The 14,482-nt window shown below is 39.7% G+C and overlaps 2 protein-coding genes across 3 annotated transcripts in view; one reads left to right on the forward strand and one right to left on the reverse strand.

Moving 5' to 3' along the window:
- cacna1db (calcium channel, voltage-dependent, L type, alpha 1D subunit, b) overlaps positions 1–1,359 on the reverse strand; it is a 74,896-nt gene extending 73,537 nt beyond the window's left edge. Inside the window, exon 1 of the mRNA XM_029505893.1 lies at positions 1,326–1,359. Within this exon, the coding sequence (XP_029361753.1) occupies positions 1,326–1,359 (34 nt within the window). The remainder of the gene's footprint in view (positions 1–1,325) is intronic.
- Positions 1,360–2,389: 1,030 nt separating this feature from the next.
- On the forward strand, positions 2,390–11,206 carry dcp1a (decapping mRNA 1A). 2 transcript variants are annotated; one of them, XM_029506542.1, is made up of 9 exons: positions 2,390–2,532; positions 2,891–2,931; positions 3,922–4,049; positions 6,645–6,711; positions 6,850–6,988; positions 7,231–7,326; positions 7,872–8,453; positions 8,551–8,811; positions 9,743–11,206. In XM_029506542.1, exons 1-9 carry the CDS (start codon positions 2,401–2,403, stop codon positions 9,821–9,823), a joined length of 1,527 nt encoding a protein of 508 aa, XP_029362402.1. In that variant the 5' UTR covers positions 2,390–2,400; the 3' UTR covers positions 9,824–11,206. The 2 variants fall into 2 exon arrangements, with proteins under 2 accessions (XP_029362402.1, XP_029362403.1); XM_029506543.1 differs by lacking the exon at positions 7,231–7,326.
- Positions 11,207–14,482: the final 3,276 nt, after the last annotated feature.

A 14,482-nucleotide genomic window follows, 5' to 3' on the forward strand; every position in this document is an offset into this window, starting at 1 on the left:
ACATTAATCTGAATTAGGAGGGCGCTGGTGCAGGACAGGGCCTCCTTAGGACACATCATCAGCGTGAGGCTGTCTGATATTTGTGACAAATAGCAGGAATTATCCCAGAGCTCCTGCACATCTGTCCCACTGGATCCTCCAAGCTGTTCCCGACTTTACTTTGAGCTCCGTGTTTGCTTGGAGGCATGACTCCTAAAAAGCCTATAAAACAAAACAAAACACAAACTAACGAGATTCACTTGGAAAGTTGACTCGGCCTTTCTCCTCTCCTTCGGGACAGAGCACCCAGCACAAGCTGTCACATGGGTCCAAGCCGATCGCTCGACCAGAGCATTACACCAAACACTTTTCAAAAAAAAAAAAAAAAAAACTCGTTTCCCTGAGGATTCAATGTTTCATCCGTGTAGCCTGTACAGGCGTCAATGCCCAACCTTTTCTCTGGGAGAAGTTGGAAAAAGCATGTGAAAGGCAGACACAACAATTACACACACAAACACACACAAAAAAAGGCAGCTATCCAGCAGAATAAAGCACCGGAGCGCTCCTGTCTCTTCTCTCCGTCTCTCATCCTGTTTTACCTTCAGACTGTTCATCGACTTCTTGCATCCTCGAATCCACATCGAAAAAATCCGTTTTAAATCCAACTCATCGTCGGAAAAAACAACAACAACAACATCAACGTGCGGAGCTGTCGGTGCGCCTTTAACCAGAAACATGAGATGTTTCCTCAGCGCGGACCCTGACAGGAGCGCCCAACATTTTCTCCACATCCGGGTGTCCGCCTGTGAATCTGCGGGCGGATGAGAGAGGGAGGACGGCAGCTGACAGCAGCCAGTCAATCCGCTGCTGGGGACGGACACACACACAGGACACGACACTGGAAATGCACCTGTCGCTGCCCGGAACTCAGAACTTCCTCAGGGCGGATTTTGAACATCTCATTTTGATGTTTGCGGAGTCAGATTTAGTAAACAATCAAAACACAAGTGGGACTAGATTTAAAGTGATGCAAAAGGCTACAAGAAAGAAACTAAACAAGCAAACAAAAAAAAAAACATATTTTGGGAGATGACAGCTGCTACTGATGTCGGTGTATTGACAGAGCTAGGATAATAATCTTTGCATGAAGCAGCACCTGGCCATGAAAGGTTTAGGATGAATATAATGAGTCTATACATGTGAGGGAAACTAGTTCAACTCATGTGAGGGCGGCCCACTCTCTCTTCTGGGTATTTCAGGATAGGAAGATATAACCGACGAGCCCTCATCCAGCCCCCCCAGTTAAGCCCCTAAAGACTCACTGTATCCCGGGTCCTCACACTTACCCCTCAGGGGCCTTCCCCTAATAATGAACGGCATTCTGTCACCTGGCTCTCCTCCGGGGCCTCATAGTGCCGGTTTCTGCCCTCACTCCGCGGCTTTTCCAGGGGAAATGAGTTGCCGGGCTGTGCTGGAAGGTTACCAGTGATTGGATTACCTGTGCCTGTATGGAGGATAACAGTTTCACAGTAGCGCGTAATCCTCCGATTATAATCCCCGCAGCAATGCTCCCTCCGCAGAGGCAGGTGAAGCAGGCAGCTGCAGCTCAACTGGGCCACACAATCAATCACAAAGAGGTCTACCTGCCCCTTTTCTTGGACGTCTGCTATATATGGTTTGCATTTTATTAAAGTCGCTTAAACTTTGTATAACAGAGTCAGTGTGAAACGTTTAAATTTTAAAAACAGCGGGATTAAACGCCACATGTCATGTTTGACCCAGATGTAAGTGTTGCAGCGCAGCCCTGTGGTAGTTTTTAATCCAGACCTAAAATGAACCGAACATGAGGATAATGTGAATGGTTTTTAGCACCCTTAACTGGCAACGACATTTAAGAGTTTTTGTCCACTTAAAATGAATTGTATCTCTTTGATTATAATTTTCTTTCCTCTTCGTGGCGCATTAAAAGTTAATTCGATCAACCACGGGTTTCTAACCTTTTTTTTTTATTATTGTTTTCCAAGTTGTTCAAATTAACGTCCTCAGCAGTTAGCAAACGATTTGGCCAGGCCATCGTCCATTGTTGCCAGATTTGCACCATAACAGTGTATGTTTTCGCCATTAGCCATTTCATCTATTTTCATGTCTCCTAATATAATCTGTTTTTTAGAAAACACACTGGCTGAAATAAACCAGGCCAGGATAAGATAAGATAAGACAAGAACGCCGAGAAGCATCATTTCCTACACATTTATAGTTCGTAAGGAGCAATCTCATAAACTGGCAATGAGCTAAAGTGTGATTCGGATTAGTGTCAACCGAATAAACGACCTTTTCTCCACATGTGAGGTTTCCGGCGACGGCGGAAGTTCGAAGTGTCTGCAGACATCCGACCGTGCGGAAGCAACAACCACATCCAAGATGGAGACGGTGAATGCGGGACATACGATGAGCCTGGCAGCGCTACAGAGACAAGACCCGTACATCAACAAGCTGCTCGATGTCACCGGACAAGTGGCGCTTTACAACTTCAACTCCAAAACCAACGAATGGGTAAGATAGTTTTTTTAAGAAATCCCAAACGTCGCCGTGAGTTTACGTAGCATGCTAATGCTAGCTGTTGGTGAAAATCAAAAAAAAAACAAAACAAAACAAGAAATAGTTCAGTGATAGTCCGGTTTCAGTTCATCCATTCATGTTCACTTATATATTGTTTGATAGCGGCATCAATTCTTAGTGTTTCGGCAGCTTTAAAACGCCAATAACTTCATGTTATCTCGCATTAGCTAACACAAGTTAGCCGACGATGCTAATTGCAAGCGTCTGTTGATATTATCCATCAAGTTTGTTTTTTTCCCCCCCACATCAGCTGTTTCCTGCTTTTGACCAGCTGCGTTACTTTTCATTTCAGGAGAAGACCGAGATTGAGGGCACCTTGTTTGTTTATGCCAGGTAAGCGAGTGAACGAGTTATTTTTGCTGATGTGTTGCGGCGACCGTGAAGCTTGTTTCGCGTCATGTTTGTTTGCGCTGTCATCTGACGTGTGGCGCACACGTGTGTAGGCCGCGGCCTTTGTAAACAAACATTTACTGCGCTTCCTCACGCGTACGTCGCACATTTTATTCCATCTATTCAGTTTTTTTTTAACACCTCCAAACTTTCACAATTGAAAGAAAATCCAACATTAGAATTTTCAGAAAGGGGATTGAAGCTGTTTGGTGATTGGTCAGCTGTTTTTGGTAAACACAGAGTAATGTGAAAAAGTTATGGGCGCTTGAGAAAAGTACTGTAAAAATAAACATGCTTCATTAAATGCCACAAGCAGTTTCTATTTATTGCTTGATGACATACAATCGCATTTAAATTGGTGACGATTACTGTTGGCCTTTCAAACAGCATTAGTTCGCTTCAGCACACTTGCAATTTAATTTTAAAGCACTTGGCAGGTTGGTTGTTTCAAATGTCTTATACAACTTTACACACTTTATTTAGGCTGTGTCGGTGTCTTATGTTTCTTTTTGTAATCCCAGACTGACTCCATGAAGTTGAAATCAGGTCATTTCAGGATCAGACCATCTGTTGACGATCGTACTTTGACTCTGAATGTATTATTTAGGTATTTGTCCTGCTGCAGAATTCATTTTAGGCTGAACAGAAACTCCTAGATAGTATTACATTATCAATAAGAATCTAAATGTCTAAACTTTTGTTTTGTGCAATGCCTTGGATAAATGAAATTATATATTTGTATAGTAGTACATATGTTACCTTTTTAATAAAATAATTTCACTTGATTAATTTTGATGAAATGCAAGAAAGTTTTAATTCAGACATAAAATTTCAGCTTGTGCTAAATCTTATGCAAAGTGTGAGTGCAGGGGTGATAGTTCTTTTGGACAGATTCTAATATTGCATTTTGTTTTTAACCTTTGTTCATCAAAGGTCTGCCTCTCCTCGCCATGGCTTCACCATCATGAACCGACTTAGCACAGAAAACCTGGTGGAGCCGATCAACAAAGACCTGGAGTTCCAGCTGCAGGACCCCTTCTTGCTCTACAGGAACGGCAACTGTGAGTGTCTTTATAGTAAATATTCTATACAGCGAGAACTTTTATACAGGCGAAGGCTGAAATATGTATTCAATATCCACTACTCAACATTTACAGTTCTTTCTATCAAAAGGCCATGAGTCCAATATCTGAGTTTAGTTGCAGATTAGCCCTGAGCGTTCATAAAAAAAAAAAAGGGAAATCTTTAGAACTTAGAACGAATGGTGAGAACTGTGATAGGTCTACCAACAGAAAATGCTTATTGACCCTTTCTTGCCATTTCAACACAAAAAATACAGTGAAAAATATCAACTCAGTAACTTGGAAATAGTTTTTAAAGAACAGACTCTGTTTCTAATATGAATCTGTTCAATCATACTTCTGTCTCATAAAGGATTCTTTTACATAAATGAATACACTCTGCACATCTATACATGAGCCACTGGCAATCTCTATCACACATGCACACAGATTAAGTGCAAAAGATCAAAATGGTACCTCTGAAAATGCTGAATAAACACCTCCTCAGTGATCTCTGGAGCACTCCTGTCCTTTGTTTGAAGCCCTTTTCTTGTCTTGGAGCAACATTTAGTAAAAACAACTCCTCTGATGACATTTTTCCACTCATGACTTCTTGCAGGTTTACTAGATTGTAGTAGTCTTGGGTATATTTGGCTACAGTTGATATCTAACTTCATTAGGGCAAAAGCAGACAAATGGGACAGAGTCATGAATCTGGCTACTTTAGAATTTATATAGTATTATATAGCTGTACCCAGTGGAGTGCTACTACTACAGTCAAACTCATCTAGTCTCATGGAAAGAGTTCAACATTCAGGAAGATAAAAGTAAGGAATGGCTCAGATCTTTAGAAAATAACTGACAGCGCTGCCACCAAGGTAGTCTATCAGAAGTCTGAACAGGAGTTTCATCAAGGCAACAAATAATGAATTTGATTGTTTTCCCATTTGTTTGCTTATCAGAAAAAATAACATGGCCAGGGTCAATGTCAGAGTAGACTGCTCCCCTTTTGGACTTGGCTTGCCAATCAGCTTGGTTGGAATTGAAGACATGATGTAATTTCTTGTTTAGTATTGAAGTCAAAGTAGCTTCTTCAGTTGTTTCACTTAAGCACAAGTGCTGGTGTTATCATTTTCATTCCTCAGAGTGGTGTTGTACCGAGCTGATCAAAGTGGGTACAGGTGCTGAGTACGATGGTCAGCAATGATACTCAGGCTCTCTCGAAGATGCTTCAAACATTTAGCAGCTGGCAGCAACCTCTTTAAGTCAAATTCTTCCTTGAAGTATCCTCTTCTTGCTCTTATTCCATTGGTTGGCTTTTGGCTGCAAATGTAGTTCCCTCACCTGGATTGTTTCAGTTTTTCTGCCCTCCAAACAAGCCGCTTGATCCTTTGCTTCTTCTCAGACATTAAATGGTCTATAACACTTCCATCTGTCGTGTCCAGGCTTGTGATGTTGAGACAAATATCCGAGACAAATATCCAAGACAGCTCTGAGACTCCTAATCCTCCTCCTACAGCTGGGAAAAAAAGCAAAGATGGAGCAATGTAGCCTGATTGAAAGCAAGATAGAAGCTTGATTGAAGAGCAATGAGACCAACACAGGCAGATGGCTGCCCCAGGAAGATATTATTTGAGTTTCTCATTACTGGTTGTAGTTGACTACTGCTGAACTCCCTGGTTAAGACTGAAGAAGTGTGTTCAAAGTTAGAGAAAAAGCTGTGTACTATGATACACAGCCCTTCACACACCTGTTTACATCGCTCTTTATTCCCTTTGGTAGCAATAGATGCTACAGCGAGGAAAACACTGAGGTTGCTAGGCTACCACAGTCTCTAGGGACCTTGAATATGTTAGTGTTTCAACACGTAAATGGCACACATGCAGTCTAATGCCAGCAAGCAGTAATCTCTAACATGCAGCTTTTGTTTTAAGTTATTTGACATTTTATCAACCGATTAGTTCTAATGTGGCTGGAGTTGAGGTAAATGGTGTGTAAGAGTGTGTGTTTCAATTACTGGGGCCTTTTTTTTTTTTTTTTTTCTTCAAGCAAATTTTTTTTGGGGGTGTTAATGAAGCCAACTACTTTTTCACCTTAAATGTTTAATATCCACTTGTGTATTGGGACCAGATTGAACTTTCTGCATTCAGTTTGTGTGGTGGCAAATTTACTGACTAAAATGAGAATGCTCTAAATTATTGTGGCAGTACTTAAGGCTCTTGTCTCTTCCCTTGGCAAAGTTGACCCTTTAATCAAAACTAAAAGGCAGTGTAACTTTTGAATGTAATTACCTTTAAAATAATAATAAAAAAATATATAATAAATAAACAAGCATTTGAGAAATGCGCAAAAGTCTAGTTTACCTGCCTAGTCGGTGCATTTTTCCAGTCAGTAAGATGGGGGAATATGAAGCACACATTTTTCCTGATAACTATTGTATACTTAGACATAATGCAGTGTTTACATCCATTATCTCATTGTGTTGTGATGATATTTTCATACAAAATTAAGAACCAGGAAGGGAGGAACACACCCATGCACGACACCCATAATATTCTGCTAAATTAGATATTTTTTTGTTGTTCTTTTTGGCAGTGGGTATCTACAGTATTTGGTTCTATGACAAGAGGGACTGTCAACGCATTGCTCAGCTGATGGTCAAGTAAGTACTTGGACATAAGTATACATTATATATGTGTTTGCATAAGAGAGAATAATAAGCTTTTCCCCCCATTAGGTCTTGGTTTGACAGGTTTGACACAGAATATGGATAATGTATTTAGCTTTCCCCCTTCCACAGGATAGTAAAACAAGAGGCGGACCATGCCCAGAGAGAGTCACCAGAGAGGGCAGAGCCAGGAAGGACTAATGGCATCACAGAACCACGGCCCATCGACATCCTGGAACTCCTCAGCAAAGCCAAGGAAGAATATCAGAGAGTGAGTAAGAAAACACTCAGAGATACAAACATAACATGTTATTTAAGTTCTTAGAAGAGCAAGTGTTCTTTTCCAGTTGAATATTTTACTGCTGTTATTGGGTATCTTTTACCTATGTGGATCAGTGGCTCAACATAATAATTATGCCTCTTTGCTCCTTAACTCTTGCTTAAAATCTTTCTATTTAATCTTTTTACCCTTTGAAAAATTGAATTTGTGTGTATTTGTGTGATGTGATGCAGGCTCAGGCAGGAGAAACACACAGGTCCACAGAGCCCAATGCGAAAGCAGCTATCAACACAACAGAGCGTAGCCACAGCACAGCACAACCCGAAAAGGTGCATACACTACACACGCTGAAGCAAAACATTTTTTTTTTAGACCTTTTTTTTTGTGTCACTGCCACCCCCCTTATATGGTTGTGTTTTTGGCAGAAGAAAGCTGCTGCAAAGATGGAATTTATTTCATTGCTGCTGACGGGGATTATTTTGCATCCTCTATTTTTATGAGGTGATGAGCTGACTCTGAGAGTTGTTTTGACAAAGATGACTGTCAGTATAGACACAGAGAAGCCTCTGAGCTTACTTCACACACTCGTACAGGATCCATGATATAATTGTCTTTATCATAATGGGGCATGTCAGCATAAGAAAAGTGAACTTCTACAACAAAATTTCAACAAAATACTCAACGCAATTTAATCGACTGCATTTGACTTCATGTCCAATCACTTTTTAACCTTAAAAATTTGAGTTCTATATCTAAGGGCTTTAGCTTCCATACAGATCTTCTGTATTTGCGTAAACCAGTGGAGAACCAACCAAGTATTTTTGTCATAGGTTGACAGCTAATTGCTCATTTGTTCTTTTTACCTTTTTACCAGAGTTCTCACACAATGGTGAAGCAGATCACAGTGGAGGAGCTCTTCGGCTCATCTCTCCCTAAAGATCCTTCTCTACCTGCCATGCCAGCACAGACCACTACCACTCCTTCCAGTGACCCCACCACAGCCTACATCCAGAACCAGTCTTATCCCACTCCAGCACATCAAAACCTTGGGTCCAACCAGCGGCACCAAGCTCCTAGCCTTCTCCCTACTCCGTATGCACTCCATCCCAACCCTGTTTTCCAGTCAGTCCCCAGGCCAGACCCCCAGCCTCAGTGTTCAGTTTCTCCTCTCCTGGTCCCCCCAGCTGGCTCGGAGCCTCGCGCTGCTCCCTGTGGTCCTGCAGCACCACCAGCAACTTCTGTGTCTTATTTGGGTCAGGAAATACTCAGTACGCTCAAACCAGCAGTGCCAGCTGTGACTTCAGACATCCACAAACCCGTTCTCGCACCCAATTTCCTGCCAAGCAACTTGGTCCCGCCCCACAGTTTTCAGGAGCCCATGGGGAAAGCCCTTCTCCAGCACAGCAAAGAGATGGATGCATTCTCTCAGCCTCCAAACCTGATCAAACCCATGTCTGTGAGTTGAAAGGGTTACTTCAGCGTCTCTCACATATACGTTGATACAAAAACAGACTAAATTAACATCCAGCTTGTTTCTGTCCTCCTGTTCTCAGGCTGTCCCAATGAGTCCAGCTTTTGCTGCTCCAGGTCCTGAGGTTTCAGTTCTTCTATCGCCCAGCGCCTTTCAGCAGTCCATCAACAAGACAACGACAACAACAACAACAACAGCAGCAGCAGCAGCAGCAGCAGCAGCAGCAGCAGTAGTCCTTCCTAAACCCTCTGAGTCCTCCTCTACCTCTGTAGGGGCTGTTGAGCCCCCACCAGCCCCCTGCAGCAAAACACAGCTACAGGAAACTCTCATCCATCTCATTAAGGTACAACCGGGACATTTTGATGTAAAAGTGAACTTTAATTCTGTTAGCCTGAAAAAAATCTTAGCTAGTATGCTAGTATGTTACTGTTGAAATAGTAAAATTAAAAGATTCAAATAAAAAAAATACAAATGAAATTAATTAATAAGTAAAAATAATAATAAAAAGAAAAAAAAATACAATTATATATTTATAATTATCAAGTATGTTAAGCTATTGAACCTAGTCAAAATTATTTCTTTATTTGTGATAGGAACTCAAAAAAAAATTGCATCTTTTAATCATTGGCTGCTCTTTTACTATTATTATCAACATTACTTGCTATGACTGTTGCAATACCTGAATAGAAGTAGAAAAAAATGCCAACTACGATGTTTTTATTTATTAGCAATAAAATTATACAATTTTGAAAAAAAACAAACAAACAGTAAACTGTGGAGAAACTTCACTGCTTTAAAGAAGAAAAATGGATCTTCTTGGATTCTTGGATCAGCATTATTGTGCTGTTCTCCCAAACTTTAGGCTTTATTGACATCAATCACATGATTCTCTTAAAAATTATACAAGCTTCCATAAAAAGCCTCAACTCGATCTGCTGTACACATCTGACACACACAACACTGCAGTTGCACCAAAAGATTAAAAAAAAAAAACTAATCCTTTCACAAATCATGTAACACTTGGACAGTTTTTGACAGAGACTGGTTTCCCGCCATTAAACTTAGATTTGACTATAAAGTTCACAAGTCGGTACAGTGGGGACATCTAGCATATATAACATCATATTTTAAGTTATAATCAATACATTTTCCCAATGTCACTCAGAACATGTAATAATCATTGGCAAACGTTGTCATATTGCACATATACATACACAAATACCCAAACACTTGTGCAGTCTGTTCATGATTCGCCTTATATTCTCTCTCTGTAGAATGACCCAGACTTCCTTAGTGCCATTCATGATGCTTACCTGCAGACTCTATCCAAGGACTTCAGTGCCATGAAGCTATAGTCCTGCGTCAGCTGGCACCACTGAGTTTATTGCTACAATCTCTGTGACTTGTGAGAAGGCCAGAGCTTGATGGGCGTGAAAGAAGCGCAGCCAACAGGTTGTTTCCACACACTGCACTCCACAACTGGTCAAATCTGCATCTTAAACGATATAGCATGCTTCATCCTCTGTACCTGACATGAAACTTAAATATGAGTCTTTGCCCGAACGCTGATGCTGTTCGAGCTGCACTTGTCAACATGGATCATCTTTTTGTCACCGAATGTCAAACCGGAGCTGCTGTGGGAGAAAGGAATAAGATCAAACTTCCCACCACGGCAATGAGTTTTCATCTTTGTAAAGGAGTGTAGTGAATCCTTTGGCCACATTCTGCCAAAGGTTAGTTATTGCTATTTAAGTCTTTCAAAAAGGGGGCATCAGCGACTTTAAATCATTTCACTTTTCATCTTTGGACTGAAGAATTTGCAGCTCTGAATTACAGAAACTGGTTTCTCATCATCTCACGTCCTTGGAGTTCTCGCAGTGCGAGAGTATGGGAACACTTATAACACGCCTAAACTCTGACTACTTATTAAGACATAAACGTCTGTGTTGGGGACCTCAGAACTGCTATGGGCATTGTAAACAAACTGTCCACTGTGTGGCTTTAAAAAGACAAGCTCGGCTTCCTGTTTTCACAGATTGAACCTTCTCCCTCCTGAGCAATGTTAAATCCTGAATATTTTTAGTAGCACCACGGAGACGCTAATCGGCCATTACAGTTTTTGTGGCGTTTTTTGTTTATCATGGTCTCAATGAGGAGACTATAGATGATTGATGAAATAATTTTTAGCCCTTGTCAAGTGAACATAAGGAACTTCCAGAGATGTTTGAAGCAGCACTTGCAGCTAAGACCTCACTGTGAAAAACAGTTCCTCTCAGCTGATTTTCTTTCTTTCGAGATGACATCTCAAACTGTGCCATGTTTGAAGAGACACATGCACAAGCTACCTTTTTTTTTTTTTTTTTCCCTCAACATTTCCTCTTTTCTCCAAATCTGTGTCATTTGTCTCTCCTCTTCCAGCTGAGCTCAGAGTACTTAATATTGTTGGAGGGGAATGTGCAATAGACTGCTGTCACAATGCCTTTAGGGATATCAGAGATTTGGGATATTTGGTACGGTAGAGCTACATTTGTCTGAACACCCGAGTTCTGAAAATGACCCACAATTTGAATATTACAAGCAAAAAATACACAGAAGAAAATGCTGTTATAATCAGATTCTTGTTTACACTAACCCCTTTTAATACCAGATTGCTTTAAATATGGGGGGAGCTGATGTGCTTTTGATAGCTTCTTGTTATAAAAAAAAAACAAAAAAAAACTACCTCCATTCTTGCGTCTCAATTTTATTTTTTCAAGCCATGAGTAAGTCAAAGACTTAAATACAAAACAATTTGTGGTATTTTTGACTTTTTTTTTTTTTTTTTTTTGTTATTATTGTTTGTTTTGTTTTTGTTTTTTTTTTGGGGGGGGGGGGATTGGTGCAGTAATATGCTACTGCAGCATGAACCATAAACGCTGCATTTATTGGTTTCAAAAGAGAGAAGCACACTTCTCTCCCCACATGCAGCGCTGAGTGGCTACACCGCTTGTTCAGGAGCAAAGAAAGCCAATTTAATGTCGAATGAAAACCCGTGTGCAAAGAATTAAAAAAGGATGAATTTTGGAAGATGGATGCTAATAGGTCTCCAATTGCCTTGTTGTCACAATATCATCCGCAAATACACAAAGGGCCGGGACAACAGTCAAAAAAAATTTAACAGCCTGAAAATTTTAATGATGAGATTTCGAACAAAGGCCACGGTGGTATAAGGTGATATCAGTGTTGAACAGTTGCTTCAACAATCATGTGTACGCAAATTATTTTGGATGAGTATGAAAAAGTTTCCTTAAGATTTGTTCACAACACGAACCGCAGCGATTACAACTCTCTTTGTAAAATGTGTATTCGAAAATAGAAAAAGTGGCTTTGTCTGATCAAGATCAATTGTGACCCCGTTACTCTGCATTTGGTCAGGCTGTTTGAATGTATCCACGCGCCGGTCCTGTGCGTTTAAGCTGACTGTAGATCCTCTTGTTTGCTCGTACAATTATTTTTCTGTCCTATTCATGTGGCACATTTTAAATTTCAAATGAAAAATGACACGTCTGCAACCAGAGTAAATCAAGTAATCAATTCACTTCATTTCCCTGTTTTCATTTTTTTATTTGGGAGGTGATTTTTTTTTTTTTTTTGCCAACACTTCTGGCATATGTTGGTCAAATAAAGGCACACCAGAAGAGCAATTGTAATGTAGAGATTTCTTTTAAATGCAGTCACATATTTAAGATTTTTAAGATTATTTTACATTGTGGTGTAATTTATCTTATTGGCCAGAGATATAATTTTGGGAAAGCCTTAGCAAAGTACATACATTTTCTAAGCTTGTTGTCACTGCATAATTTGGTTTATTATGACTATTTTTGTGATATTAAAGATTTGAAATCTGATTTAGCTTTTTATTTATTTATGACCAGCATTGTAATTTTTTTTATTTTTATACCAGTTGATTTTGACTTAGAATTATTCAGTTCTGACAAGTTGTGTGAAAGAGCCTACAAGAACTAAGAACATGTATAATGGAAATGTTTTTTCTCTCTCATTTGACATGTTGTTGTTGTTTCCTAAGCATGTTTCACTTCTTTCCCTTTGGATCAACATCAAAATAGTTTGGATTCTATTCTAACCACCAGGTGTCACCAGACAGTTATTGTCGGCCTGTTCAACATCAGACTGGGGGGGCAGTATCATGTTATAGAAAAGTTTACTGTCATGGCAAGATTTTTTTTTTATAAAATGATATTACGTCACCACATGATTTCAAAATAAATACATTTCATATTATCATGATATACAAAGTTATTATGTTATAATACACTTTTTAATAAGAATGCTGTGAAACTCAGAAATCTGTGTGTGGAGAACAGGTCATGAGAGAGATGGCTTTTTAAAATGATTTAAAGTTTTCCTTCATGCTTGGGTTGAGACTGGGGAAGTGGATTACAGTGTAAAAAGTATTAATAGAATAAGAAAGATTTTAAAATGCATGGGCCATGTTTTGCTCCATGGTGTTACCAGTTCATTGCAAAAATCAGATGTCATTCACAGCCAGTGTAGCTGGCATTTCACATTATAATGTGAAAATGTGCTGCTGAGCTGTTTTTTTGTTTTTTTTTTTTGCTTTGTTTTTTTGGAGGGGAGGTTAAGTTCTCTCTTTTTTGTGGTAACAGAACTACTATTAAATTACCAGTTGTGATCAGGCTCATGCAATTGGTCTATTTCATCAAAAAACCTTTTCTTCTGTCCAAATGAGTCAAAATTCACCTGTTATTGTTGTGATTACTTAAAATCACAAAGGAACCAAACGCTGCCTGAATGAACTTCTGCTGCTTATTCAAATCCTAAAGGCCAAAAAAATCTTGTTTCGAGCATCAAAACAAACAAAATCTGCACACCAGGGGCAGCCAGTCATTACTGAATGGCGTGCAGGTAGATGGTTGAGGTGTTGGAGACTGCTGCAGCTAATCAGGTCAGCCTCAGGAGGAAATGTCCTTAAGGTAAGATTACTGTCATTGGTGATCCTTCGCTCTGCATAACAGCCTTCATTCCTCTTAAGCTGTAGCTTCATAGTAAAAAATCTCTATGCTTTGCAACGTGATAGACATGTCCTGCTGTGATAAACTTTAGTTTCAGGTCCACCAGACTTCCTTAAAATTTCCTCTACAGTATCTGAGTCAGGTGTACACAGATTACAGAAAGCAATTCGTTTATTACAGAAAGCAATTTGTTTTACTGTATAGTCAATGTGGTCAGTGAAAACCTGAACCTTGTCTCATCCATCCACCATTTAGAAAAGCCATTTTGTTGAAAAGCCATTCAAACGGAAGGTGAAGGAAGTTTCCTCTTTCTTGGTCATGCTGGTGCAGATGTGAGTTTCACGTCTGTAGTGCCACATGGTGCACCTACAAGAGAAGTCCATTAGAGCAAAGTGAGAGCCCTGACAATCTAGAATAAGGTGTGTGTGTGTGTGTGCGTGTGCGTGCGTGCGTGCGCACACACTTTTTTCCTCTGTCAGAAAATGTGTGTATGCGCGCATATATGTATACTTTTCATAGTTGTATAAAAGTATATCTTGTGACCAAAAGGCTTGCATAATTACACATAAGGTATAAAAGATTTTGTTAAATGAATGCAATTGATGAATTCATTTTGAAAAAGGTCGTGCTTGTTTTTGATTTTGAAAAAGGTCGCGCTATGTTTGTTTGTTCGTTTCTTCGTTTGTTCTTTTGTTTCGTCGTTCCTTTGTTTGTTTGTTCTTTTGTTTCTTCGTTTCTTCGTTCCTTCGTTTGTTTGTTTGTTCTTTTGTTTCTTCGTTTGTTTCTTCGTTTCTTCGTTTGTTTGTTTGTTTCTTCGTTCCTTTGTTTGTTTCTTCGTTTGTTCATTTTTTTGTTCGTTCTTTTGTCTGGTTGTTTCTTCGTTTGTTTGTTTGTTCGTTCTTTTGTTTCTTCGTTTCTTCGTTCCTTTGTTTGTTTGTTTGTTCTTTTGTTTCTTCGTTTGTTTGTTTGTTCTTTTGTTTC

Source organism: Echeneis naucrates, chromosome 7 (assembly GCF_900963305.1).
Source record: "Echeneis naucrates chromosome 7, fEcheNa1.1, whole genome shotgun sequence".
NCBI classification, from domain to species: Eukaryota; Metazoa; Chordata; class Actinopteri; order Carangiformes; family Echeneidae; genus Echeneis; species Echeneis naucrates.

Bases quoted from the DNA above. Each gene is read 5' to 3' on its own strand.
- dcp1a (XM_029506542.1), top strand. From the start codon at position 2,401: ATGGAGACGGTGAATGCGGGACATACGATGAGCCTGGCAGCGCTACAG. The intron at 2,932-3,921 runs GTAAGCGAGTGA...TGTTCATCAAAG, and splicing joins ACCTTGTTTGTTTATGCCAG to GTCTGCCTCTCCTCGCCATG. The intron at 6,712-6,849 runs GTAAGTACTTGG...CCCCTTCCACAG, and splicing joins ATTGCTCAGCTGATGGTCAA to GATAGTAAAACAAGAGGCGG.